Raw genomic sequence first — 13,295 nt, 5'->3', positions numbered from 1 at the left:
CTGAGCTTTTACCCGAGAGACGGCCTCAGCCACTGGGGTCGACTGTCACCATTGCTCTATATCATGTACACAGACAGCTGCAGGTCTGTCCATGAGAGCAGTTACATTGTTAAATTCTCCGATGATACGGCACTACTGACCCTTTTGCAGGAGGAGCAGACTCTGATCACGGTCCGGCTCTGCCTGCCTTCATCCAGGGGTGCGATGACGACTTTCTGGACTTAAATGTGACAAAAACTAAAGAGCTTGTTGTTGACTTTAGGAGGAATCCAGAGAGCCCCAAACCGAGCTTTATCCACGGGGAGGAGGTGGAAAATGTCGACTCTTTTAACCTCTTAACTCCCGCCTGAACCGAGAGGATCTTTTTCCTCACGTCATCACTTTCTATTTTTCCATCAATCTTTTGTTGGGAATTCAACTCATTTTTGTAACTTTTTTCTTTCACATTTTTGTAACTTTTTTGGGTCATTTTTTGTCAAATTTTTGTAATTTTTTTGTCCTTTGTTTCGTCGATTTTTTATCACATTTTGTCACATTTTTGTCCCTTTTTGTCATTTTTTTGTCAATTTTTCGTCAATTTTTCCTCACTTTTTTGTCAAATTTTTATCACATTTTTGTCATTTTCTTTCTATACAATTTTTATTACTTTTTGTCATTTTTTTTGTCAATTTCTTGTGACATTTTTGCCACTTTTTCATCAATTTTTCCTCACTTTTTTTTAAATTTTTATCACATTTTTGTCATTTTTTTGTCATTTTTTTGTCATATTTTTGTCATTTTTTCGTCAATTTCTTGTTAATTTCTTGTCACATTTTGTCACATTTTTGTCATTTTTTTTCTATCAAATTTTTATTACTTTTTGTCTTTTTTTTGGGTCATTTTTTGTCACATTTTTGTCATTTTTTCGTCAATTTTTTGTCACTTTTTTGTCAATGTTTTCTCACTTTTTTGTTACATTTCGATCCTTGTTTTCATCTCAGTTCTGTTGCTATTTTCACCCCTTTTTTCCAGAAGCTTTTGGATTGGGGTAAAGCCAAACTGGAGAAAATGTGCTCGGTTCAGGTGGGAGTTAAGGGGTTAAGCACTCGGGGACTGTTTTTGATTCCTCTCTACGATTTGATAAAGACACAGAGCAAAGTGTCAAACGTGGACATCAGCGAGTTCACCTGACGAGGAAACTGAACTCTTTTAATGCAGCAGCAAATATTTTAAGTAACTTTTATCATTGTTTTATTGAAAGTGTCTGAACCTTTTCTTTTATTTGCTGGTTTGACGCCGGTCTGTGGAAAACAAGAACAGTCTGAACCACATTGTCAAAGTGTGGAGTCAGATTCCTGGTGTGCGTTTTGAAGACCTCGCCTCACTCTGGAAGAAAAGAGTCGTCCAAAAGACTCCCATGTCTTGCGGTCGCACTTTACTCTGATGCCTCGATATGTCGTCCCCCAACAGAAAAGAAACTGCTTCTCAAAATCCTTCATTCCGACTGCTGTCAGAAACTTAAATGACAACATCTAGGAAGGCAGAGTTTATCTTGCTCTTTTTTCCCCTCATTTTTCCTGATCCCCTTGTGTCTTGATGCTCTTTCAGTTCATGACGTCTGTATATGGTCGTATGTGTCTCCATTTACTGTTTTTTATGACCAGAGAGCAGCGAACAGAACTGCCCATTGGGATGAATAAAGTTGTTTTGATTTGATTTGATTTATCTGCGCCATCAGCCCCTCCACCAACCACTCACTCTCTCATTCATTCATTCTGGCCTCATGTACATGTTTTATTTGTTTGTTTTTACCGAGTGTCTTCCAAAAAGAAACCAAAAACCTAAAGTTTATTACTCAAGAAGACATAATGAATGTGATAAAAGAATTGAAAGTCGAGTTCAGTCGTGTCTCGGACTCCTCACCTCCATCTCGTCCTGGACCCCGAGGTTGTCGTCTAAGACCCTGTGAGGCGGCGGGTTCCGGTGGGTCTCTTTAGGACTCGTGGCGTTGCTCTCGGCTTTAGCTTCGGTCCTCGCGCTCTCGTATATTTGGGGCCATCCCATGTCGTGCACCAGGTGAGGCTGGACCCGGACCAGCTCCTGGGCCACCTGCCGCCGGACTCGGACCAGCTCCTGGACGAACTGGGGATAGACCTGCACCTGGTCCTGGTCCAGACCCGACCCGCCGAAGCTGAGGGGGACGAGCCGCTGAGAGTGGGCCAGTCGGAAGGCGTCGCTGCTGCACACGAGAGCTGTGGGCGACAGAACAGAACAGGAGAGTTATACATTTCAGAACGAGCAAGACACTGATGCAGGTCCTTGGTTCGAGTCCCAGACTGCGTGCGGCTTTTCTGTGCGGAGTTTGCATGTTAGGGCACGGTGGCACAGAGGGGCTGGACTGGGACTGAAAAACAGCCCTGGACTCTGGACCAGCCTGGCCCAAACTAGCGTAAATGCGACACTTCCACAAATACATATTTAACCCTTAACCGAGTGCATTTTCTCAGGTTCGGCTTTACCCAAATCTAAAAGCTTCTTGACTGAAGAGCAACAGTGTAATGCCTGATTGGAAAGCTAAGACTTACAAAAGTGATTGAAACTTTTTGTCATGTTGTCACCACATTTTGGTCATGTTTTTGTTCACTTTTGTGTTGTGTTTTTGTGGGTTTTTTGTAGCTTTTTTCCATTGCTTTGTTGTGTTTTCGTCTCTTTTTTGTGGGTTTTTTGTTGCTTTCCCGGCACATTTTTGTTCCGTTTTCATCCTCATTTTCGTCTCTATTTTGATTCTTTTCTTTTAAGCTTTTAGATTTGGGTAAAGCTCGGTTAAGGCGGGGGATGAGAGGAGAAAATGGAAAGGCCAGACCGGTGGCCCTAGAGCCAGTGGCCCTTCTGTGCTCTTCCAGAACGGACATATGGCCAGTCCGCCCCTGGGAGCACAGCAGTTAGGACTCTTGCTTCACAGCTAGGTGGTCCCAAATAAACCAATTAATAAAAAATAAAAATAAATAAATAAATAAATGTTCATCCAGTGTCTGGTTTCCCCAGTATTAATCTGGAAAGCCTCCAGGGATTTTTTGTGTGAGTCCAGAGTGCTAACCACGGGATGCTAACTGGCAGTAGCCGCATGTACGAGACAGTCTTTAAAGGGGCTAAATGCAAGTTGGTCATTTTATACTCACTACTGCCACCTCAGGTCATACGTGTAACTGCAGCTTCTATATTAAGCTCGTGCATGACGGCACTTCAGACCCGAAGTAGCACCTTTATGAGTGACAGTAGAGCTGAACGATTTTGCAAAAAATCAATATTGCGATTTCGATTTTATTGCGATTTTCCGCTAATAACTTTTTGTTGCAATACAATTAAATATTTACAACTGATTTAATAAAGTATTACTCACTCTTAAGTCCTTTATAATCACATGAATATAATTCAAAATAGTCACATAGTCATTTAGCCACATCATTTCCAATAAGCTTAAAATTAATTATTTTATTGCAAACAGCCTTAATAATTTCTTTTTATTTGCTCTTGTGTTTTAGTCAGTGGTTGTGAGAAAAGTTCTTATCTTTATCCAAAACATTCCCAAACATAAGCCTCGAAAAGTGAGCTGCAAAAGATTCTCAACAAGCAGCTCAGGCTCAGCTTCATCTGTGGAGCAGTGTTAATTTCGTCGACTAAAATATTTAGTCTTAATTTTAGTCAAAGTGATATTCTTGACGACTAAAATTGGACTAAAACTAAATTAAAAGTTTCTCATGAGACTAAAACTGTGACTAAAATGTCCAGATATTTGAGTCGACTAAAATCAGACTAAATAAAAATGAAAAGGAGAGACTAAAATCATCCAAACTTGTATTGAGCGTCTGAAAGAGCCTCAGATCATGTTTAAAGGATCAGCTCTGAGCTTTGTTCATGTGGAGCAGAAACATGAAGCAGAGGAACAACATTAAATATGATTATAATCAATATTATCAATGCAAAGTCGACTACATTAGTCATGAATTTAGTCAATTATAGTCCTGAGCGGTGGCTGATATTTTCCCAGTACATCCACGATCTACCGCACCTTAAGTAGACGGAGAAGTAAACAAAAGCAGGCGGTGGAGCCGGGCGGCAGTGGCGTCTCTCGCCGCTACACTCACTTCTATGGGCAGCGGCGTCAGCTGCATGGGCTGAAATTGCGTGTCTCTGTGATTTAGAAATTGCGGTGTGTAATATCACGATAAAATCGCAAATGCGATTAATCGTTCAGCTGAGAGACAGAGCAGGATTTTAGAGGCAGTTGTGGTGAACAGGTCTGGGCTCTTTCTACACATTAGGACATGGCTGGAACATATAGGGGGAGGAAAATACATAATTTAATAAACTCCGTATAGTCCCTTTAAGCTCTACAAACCTTTTATTTGCAGCCAGGGCCGGTTCAAGCCTGAATTTCACTAAAAGCAACATCCCTGTTTTTTCTGATAAATGATCCATATTGACAAGAAAATATACAGTAACTTTGAAAGAGCAAGAGCCATTCTTAAAGTAGCTGCACAGTTTACTTATGAACTGCCCTATAAGCAGCTGAGATTGTTCTGTTTAGTTTCTCCATCACGGCTCGTTGGAGTTTATTTATCAAACATTAGCCGTCAAGACTTACTGACTCTTTAAGTGGAAGTAGTAATTTATTCAAGCAATCTGCACCACTCCAGTTGGCTTGAGGAAGATAGTTAAAAATCCCTGTTCATTCTGGTCCTGAATCATCGAGACAGCTGAAAGTGTCCAGTCATGCTGAACACCTGTTGCCATGCGGACCCGGAGCTCCCAGCATGCCGCAGTGCTGTCTGGGACCACAGATGGGCCGTGTTGACCCGAGAGCTGACTGAGCAGATTACTGCACGAGGCCCACATGTCAGCGTGTTACAGGCCATGACATCAGCAGACTGAGAGGTGGGACATGTTCACCAGGAGGATTCAGCTCACAAAGACCAAAGGAGACACTTAAATTTGCTCCTTAAGGGGAGACACTCAGGCAAAACTCAATTCTTTCAGTTTTCAGGTTTTGGGCCAAATCTGTCTCTGAACATACAAGCTTTCACCCGGAAACAGAAAATATGCCTAATCTTCACAATAACATGTTTAAATATGGCGCTGATTCAATGTTCCCCCATAGACTTATATGGGAGAACACAATTTCAAGGGCCTTTTTCTCCAAACACATGTTTCTGTCATTGTGGCGACACTATGTCCACGTCAGTCGGACCTAAAGACTTCACATTTTCCAGCCTTGGACTGAACAATATTTGGAAGATTTTTTCAGAGGGATTTTTTATTATTTAATCCCTTAAGCCCCATTTATTGAGTTTTGAATGTCAAAAAATAAGGTGAAAATTAAATTTTTCCACATTTTTCCACTAAAAAACAGCTTATTTTAAAACTAAACAAGAAATCCTAAATCCGCTCTGAGAAAGTCTTGGCAACTCATTCATCAATAAAATGAAACCATACATTTGAATGTAGCTCTGTCCATTATTCAGATTTCGTCGCCAAAAAGGGGCATTTTTAGGCATAAAACACCTTGTTCTTATATGAAAAGATAAAATGACAGAAAACTTGCATTGTGTTATTTTTCTCACATTTATGCCAGTGATCGACAGAAAAAGTTTCAAATTGATATCTGTAAATATACATTTTTCCCTATTCACCTGCAGCGTCTCGCCTTATTTAACAGACATTCACTTGGACACAGATCGAGGCTGTAACGTAAGATTATTGCACTCAGACAGTTTCCCCCATGGGAGGTTTAAATGGGAAACTGTAAATTCCAAGGCCTTTTTCTCACAATGTGGCAATGACATAGACACAAAACTTCCAAGTCAAGTCAAGTAGTTACTAAAAAAAGTAATCCGATAACAGTAATCCATTTCTAATTAGACAGAGCAAGTTAAAACAAGACTTAAAAATGCATATGACTGAAAGTATTTTATCTACACTCTTGCCTCTTACTGTAATTGATTAATTCTATGTTGATGTTTTAATTGATTGTATTTGTTTTCTTGTATTTATGCAACTGAAGAACTTTGAATTGCCTTGTGTATGAATTGTGCTCTACAAATAAACTTGCCTAATTAGTTACTGTTCTCACTGATCGGACACCATGTACAGCAACACTTTTGATACTCATCTCAGCCCGCAGTTAGCTTTGCCCGTTAGCCTGTTAGCTTCTTCTTCATGATTCCATTATAGTGTATTGGGGCCTACAACCCGGAGGCTGCAAAGTTGCAAGTGTGGTTTTCTGGTCAGAGACACCAGGGGGAGATGAAAGACCCTCCAATCCTCCCATAAACACTTGTATCACCCCCACAGGGATAAGGATTTATTAAGGTAAACACGTTACTTAGTGCTGCTTTAAAATGTGTCGGCAGTTTTTAATAACTTTTACTCAATGTCTGATTTATATTAAAAATAACTTTTGAAAACTCAGTGCATTCAGGGCATCGCAGTTCATTATAATGACATGTATCGCAATATAGATACAGACGCATCTCGTCATAGAAGGGGGCGTGGCCTCACCAAGGGGGAAACAGAATATCTTGGGAAACACAATTTTTCACTTTTTAGCCATTTTCTTCAACTGGCTAACGCCAGACTAAAATCACAAGTGATATTCAGTCTAGGGACCACCAATTCATTTTCTCGTAGGAGAGGTGTGGTTTACGGGGCGCTACGAACGTCTAGACGTCTATGCGTCTGCACGTAGCCATGGCCAATCGTATCATCGTATGAGATGACGTATGACGTACCCGCTGTAAACCTTCGAGCTAAACTATTTAGAACAAAGTCTAAAGCTCGATCGAAAAATAGCGTCGCGTCTGCTGCTGTCATGTTTGATCCGTAAATAAACTTTTTTTTTTTTTTATCTGTAAATAAACATCTTGCCGTCCCTCCTCGCTCTGTGATTGTTGGTCCCAAATCCACGCGAAATTTCAGCCATGGTCTCCAGGCTGTTGTGCAGTTCGAAATGATTCGAGCGCTCACAGCAGCACGGCGTTAGCCAGGTTACCATTTTCTGGTGGAATATGAACTTATTTATCACATACAAATAAAGTCAAGAGTAAATCGGGCCCATATGGATATTTTCTCACAGCAGATTGTTCTGCAGAAGGGAAAAAACGACAGTCGTAGCTATCGCTAGCTATCGTTAGCACGATATTAACATGTAGCATTCTCCGTTTTTTTTAAATGTATTTATGGGCTGTTGAACCACTTTGCTCCTCTCCATGTCTTTGTATCTTTATTTAGTAGAAACTATATTCATAATTCAGCATTTATTAAAAAAAAATTGGAATAATTACAGAAAGTTTAGATTTTTCTCAAAATTGTTTTCCCCCTTAACTGTTTTCAAACATGACCATATATGGGCGATTAAACCTGGCTCTATCCATTATACTCCATTATTGCCAATTTCTTTTACATGCAGAAGCTTATTTACTGTTCCGTTTAATTTACCATTCAGCTAACGTTCTCAACTCACTCATTTTAATAAGATTTTTATGCAGCTTTATTAACTGAAAGTGACTAAAACATTTCACTGCATTTAGAGTTCAGCCTTGTCTGTCTTTAACAATAACTGTGCTGTTTAGTCACCGCACACACCAATGAGCCAAGAGATATTTGTGCAGAAATAAAGTAATAAAACAACTATAACAGAACCCTGATTGGCAGAGTGGTCAGTGCTTTAGGTCCACAGCGACGAGCCTGACTTTCAAACTGAGTCCGGGCACCTTTAAATGTGTCCGTGGTTCTTGTGGAGGAAGCAGACACTCGGCAGCAGCAGACAGACATCGAAGAGAAACCACAGTGTTTTCATTTCAAGAGCAAACAAACGGGACAAAAGGCAGCCTTGGAAGACCAGACACATTGAAGGAAAGGTTATGAAGACTTTCCGACTCTGAACTAGTGTTTACTGAACAGCCTTTTATCACATCCTTTCATATTTTCACTTCCATCTGTAGCTCTTTTGAATAAACTGCAACATCTTTGACTTCTTTCACAGTCTCTCTCTCGTCATTGTGCTGCCGGCCTTCAGGGAGGAGACGTCACGGCGGAGCGTCCGGGCCAGGTCCATCCGACTGAAGTGCAACGACCAGGCTGACAGGACGCTGAACTCTCTCCCTTCCCTGTCCTCCCTCTGTTTCCGTTAAAACAACTCGGATATAAAGGCCTGTCACGACAACACAATCTGAAGTGTTGAAGCAGGAAACGATCGCAATAAACGATATTATTGAAGACCTTATAAAGTTTTGTTTGAAAAGCACTTAATCCTAGAAAAAATCCCATAATTAGCATGAAATACAATAAGACACAATGTACTTTGGGTAAAAACTAAAGTACTACATTAGAAAAATGGGGGGAAAATGCAGATAAAAGTACGGACGATAAATAATCAGCCTAATTGAACTATAAGTCGATATAGTAATTATTGTGACAGCCCTGTCCCCTACGCCTATAGATACAGACGCATCTCTGGAATCGCCCATATATGGTCATTTTTGAAAACAGTTAAGGGGGAAAACAATTTTGAAAAAATAAAAAAAAATTCATTTTCAACAAGAATGCGACAAAAACTCAACAAAAAAAGTGACAAAAATTCAACAAAAATGCGACAAAAATTCCACAAAAAAGTGACAAAAATTCAACAAAAATGCGACAAAAATTCCACAAAAAAGTGACAAAAACTCAACAAAAAAGTGACAAAAATGTGACAAAAATGTGACAAAAATGTGACAAAAATGTGACAAAAACTCAACAAAAAAGTGACAAAAATTCAACAAAAAAGTGACAAAAATTCAACAAAAAAGTGACAAAAAAGTGACAAAAATGTGACAAAAATGTGACAAAAATTCAACAAAAATGTGACAAAAACTCAACAAAAAAGTGACAAAAATTCAACAAAAATGTGACAAAAATGTGACAAAAACTCAACAAAAATGTGACAAAAACTCAACAAAAATGTGACAAAAATGTGACAAAAACTCAACAAAAATGTGACAAAAACTCAACAAAAATGTGACAAAAATGTGACAAAAACTCAACAAAAATGTGACAAAAATGTGACAAAAACTCAACAAAAATGTGACAAAAACTCAACAAAAATGTGACAAAAAAGTGACAAAAACTCAACAAAAAAGTGACAAAAACTCAACAAAAAATGTGACAAAAATGTGACAAAAACTCAACAAAAACTCAACAAAAATGTGACAAAAAAGTGACAAAAACTCAACAAAAACTCAACAAAAATGTGACAAAAAAGTGACAAAAACTCAACAAAAAAGTGACAAAAACTCAACAAAAATGTGACAAAAATGTGACAAAAACTCAACAAAAACTCAACAAAAATGTGACAAAAACTCAACAAAAATGTGACAAAAACTCAACAAAAATGTGACAAAAATGTGACAAAAACGAAAAAAACAGAAAAAGAAAAAAAAACATACAAAAGGTGACACAACACAGCAGCAGTGAGAGGAAAAAGGTCAGTTTTGTGGGTCTTAGCTTTCAAAAGAGGACAGAATGCATTTGGTTTAGGCGGGGGGTAAGAGGTTAAAATATATATTTGTGTAAGTGTCACATTTACGCTCATTTGGACCAGGCTGGTCAGAGTCCAGGGCTGTTTTCAGTCCCAGTCCGGCCCTGGATGAGCGGATCAGCGAGCAGCGTCCAGGAGCGACACAGGAGAGGATGTTTGTAGGATTCAGCCTAAGTTCAGACCTGGGTTGGAGCCGTTTAGTCGTAAATTAGACAAATAACCCGTGGGTCAGCACTTCGTAGACTTCTTTTTGGCCTTCCTGGTGTCATAAATATCTATGGAGGAAAAACGGCCAAAACCCGCGGACTTAGGGTGCGGCTAGAATATCTACTTCTCTCTGAGAAAGTGCAGCTCTGACGGCTCTGAGGTTTTGTCATTCGAAATAGTGAGTCCAAGGTTTGCAGGTTTTATACATGACACAACCAAAAACCTGCAGAAAGCTTAATGCCAGATGCTCTGCCAGAAAACTCACATTGTCGTGCACTTACAGGGAGATTCTTTTGAAGTCTTGAAAAGCCTATCATGTAAATAAACCTTTGTGCCACAGTCGAACACATCCTTCACTCGTGGTATCTTTTCAAGGAGCCGTTCAGAAAGAGCCGATTCAGTCACGAACGTCACACTCTCTCTGTCCTCTGGTTTCCCTTGAACGACGCCAGAGAAGTCCTGCTGGCTCGACTGAAAACGCTCCGCTGGATTTCACGCCTTGTTGTTCGCAGATGGATTACAGACGGTGCAGTTCGGTGCCCACTGTCTGAGGCTAGATGTCCTGAAGCCAAACTGGGCCAAGAGACAATGAGTATGGACTACTTCCTCTCCCTATGTCAGGCATTATCCCACCAAATTAAAGGAATAGGCCACTGTTTTTCCGTACTGAGATATGTTCTTACCTGAGCTTTGACGAGTTCTTTAGGACCCGTCTGAAATCCGCGCAGTAATCTTCACTTTACTGCGCGGATTTCGAACTACTCCTCCTGGTATTATTACACCTTACAATATAGTCCCGCCTTTTATCCGCTTAGAAAATCCACATTGTTTAATTGTGTGTAATTATACTTTGTAGTGGAACACTTCACGTAACCATATTTAAATAGGGAAAACGTGGAAGAGCTTGGTAGCTTCTATCTTGACCTGTTTTGGAGCTATAGAGGAGAGAGGGAGAGGCTAAATGCTAACGCCGTCTGCGCTGTGTTTACGTGACTGACGATCAGACAGGTCCTAAAGAACTCGTCACAGCTCAGGTACACAGCAAATTCAATAGTGTTAAATTTACAGAGTTGTCATTTTCAGATTAAATTCTGACACTGTGGAGTAGAACAGATGTGCTGAACACTCTCTGTACTTCATCAGTCTCACTTTACAGTGTTTGCAATTGGTGCAGTGTTGGTGTCAAGTGATTTGAGAGTTGACTGTACTCCTGAAGTGTATATATGAGGTTGAGTCGCCATGGTCCGCATCCTGACGTCAACACGTTTATCACGCCGTCTTGTTCAAACCAAGCCACACCTACTGGGACGTTACGCTTTTGGCGAAACTGGCGGACTTTCGTACAGATCTCCAACACAAAAAAAACCTCGATGAACTTCGCCTTCAAGGAGGACTCGGTAAGTTCATTTTTTTTAACAACGTTTTGACTCTTATATTCTTTTTTCAATCTATCTCAATCTATTTCATCTTTGCATTCTCTAACTTTTTAACGTTTCAACGTTTGAATGCAATAAATTCCGAAAGGTGCCATTCTTTGTCTGACAAACGTTTGCGAAAATTACAACAGAATCTACTGTGACGGTAGATTTTGCTAATATTTATTGCAAACTACTGCGGGGACTGCTTTTAGCGACTGGAAGCTGTACTCGATGGGTTTAATGTTATAACATCGTGAATTTGAACGTCCTCACTGGGACTACCGACGCCTACAGCGAGTGACGCCGCCTTCCATGCTTCTTGTTCGGATTCAACATTTAAGCTAGCGTGAGTGCGAATGTGTCTGACTCTGAAAATGTCGAAGATGCAACCACACGGCGATTTGGGCGGGTGGCTCTGGTGTAATTAGTTACCGGGGAGTAGGGAAATCTTAATTTTGTCACTTCTGGGCTGGGACACAGTCTGCAAATATCTGTTGTCAGCAAACTACCGCGACTGAAAACATACGTGCTTGCTCTGCTAGCATAGCCGCGCTAGTGTAGAAGACAATGAGCCCGCGGAAAATGTTTGCAAACTGTCTGGATGTTTCGTGTGTTTTAGGCACCGTCTTCGACTGGCACTGCCCTCATTCAGGAGGAGCAGGGTGAGCAGAAACAACCGTGAGAAGAGCTGACGTTGAATATCAGGTGAATGTTTATATTAACGCAGGATATAAAGAGGTACATACATACATACAACACACTCGTAGCCACATGTACAGTGCAATTGATTGTTGTGTTTTTGCTTTCGAGGAAGACGTCCACAATGATGTTCAAAGTAGAATACCAGGGGAAGAAGAAGTACATTAAAATGAATGGAGTGTCATTTTCTTCATTTATCAAAGAAGGTAAAAAAAAAAAAAAAAACATTAGCAGAGCGCCTTTCATTATTATGCATGTTACTTCTTTATATACACATTACATGTAATTCCAGCAATGCGAAACTATAGGGAGCATAGCTGTTGTGTATTTGTATGGTGGGCAAACGGCTATTTTTTCCATGCATGAAGAGCTGTTTGAATAGATCCCAGATCTTTTATAGCGCAGATCTTTTTTACAGAAGCAATGCTCTATTTGTGAACATTGTTTTGACCCACTAACTATTATTATCTGCTTAATACATTTGCGTTGCCCACCAAAGCCTCAAGCGTGACAACACAGCGATCCCCCTCCATAGATTTTACTTGAAGTGAGTTGGGAAGTGATCCTATTACAATTATTGCTATGTTAATTTTTTTTAAACGACAGGCTTACAGTCAATCCTCTGGCAGTAACAGCTCAGTAAGGCCACAATAATTTATTTCCTATTGAATACAATCGGATTACATATATTTCCACATTATCCAGCCATATATAAAAAAAATGACTAAGCTATAATTTGCACCGTAGTTGTATATACCTAAATAAAAAATCATTTCCGTTTTTTGATAAAATAGAAATGTATGTTTTGTCCTAGGTCCCTACGTTGGTATTTTTATTAGTCAAAGTTGTATATTTGTGATTTGTATTTTCTCAGCAAAAGAGAAGTTTGGCATTCTCAGTAACAGCGTGTATCTCATGGATGATAGTGGGACAGAGGTTGATGACGATGTGTTTGCTGATATTGTAGAAGCAAACCCGAATATGACTTGGACAATTGTTGATTCCCTCTCAGTCCCAGGTAAGAAAAAAAAATATATATTTTAGTACACTACACACCAACTTTATGTAAGAGCATTGTCCATGTTTTTCTTTCTCCATTTCAGATTCACCTGCTTCATCTTCCTGTACAGACACCCTGTCTCTCTCATCACACTCATCTGAGTCTGATCATTACTTCACATCACCAAAGCGGCTGAGGGTTGATGACAATTCCATAGAGGCGAAAGAGGTGAGATTGTATTCTGCATTTTGTGTACTTTGTGTGTTTAGTTGGATGATAATTTGACTTTTTTGAATACTTGTCTTTTGCACTTTTTGTTTAAAGCTTGTCAAAACGCTTTTGGAATCAAAGACTGGAGGAGAAAGAATACTCCAGGAATACAGCCAGTCCAAAAAGATAACGGATCAAGTACGTCGGA

At 39.8% G+C, this 13,295-nt stretch overlaps 1 protein-coding gene across 1 annotated transcript in view; it reads right to left on the bottom strand.

Moving 5' to 3' along the window:
- The window catches only part of podxl2 (podocalyxin-like 2), a 47,863-nt gene that overhangs the window by 24,805 nt on the left and 9,763 nt on the right, over nucleotides 1–13,295 (bottom strand). Inside the window, exon 2 of the mRNA XM_079578391.1 lies at nucleotides 1,903–2,231. Within this exon, the coding sequence (XP_079434517.1) occupies nucleotides 1,903–2,231 (329 nt within the window). The remainder of the gene's footprint in view (nucleotides 1–1,902; nucleotides 2,232–13,295) is intronic.

Source organism: Gobius niger (genome assembly GCF_951799975.1).
Source record: "Gobius niger genome assembly, chromosome: 20".
In the NCBI taxonomy this organism is placed as follows: Eukaryota; Metazoa; Chordata; class Actinopteri; order Gobiiformes; family Gobiidae; genus Gobius; species Gobius niger.
This window is presented reverse-complemented; position numbering and strand designations above follow the sequence as displayed.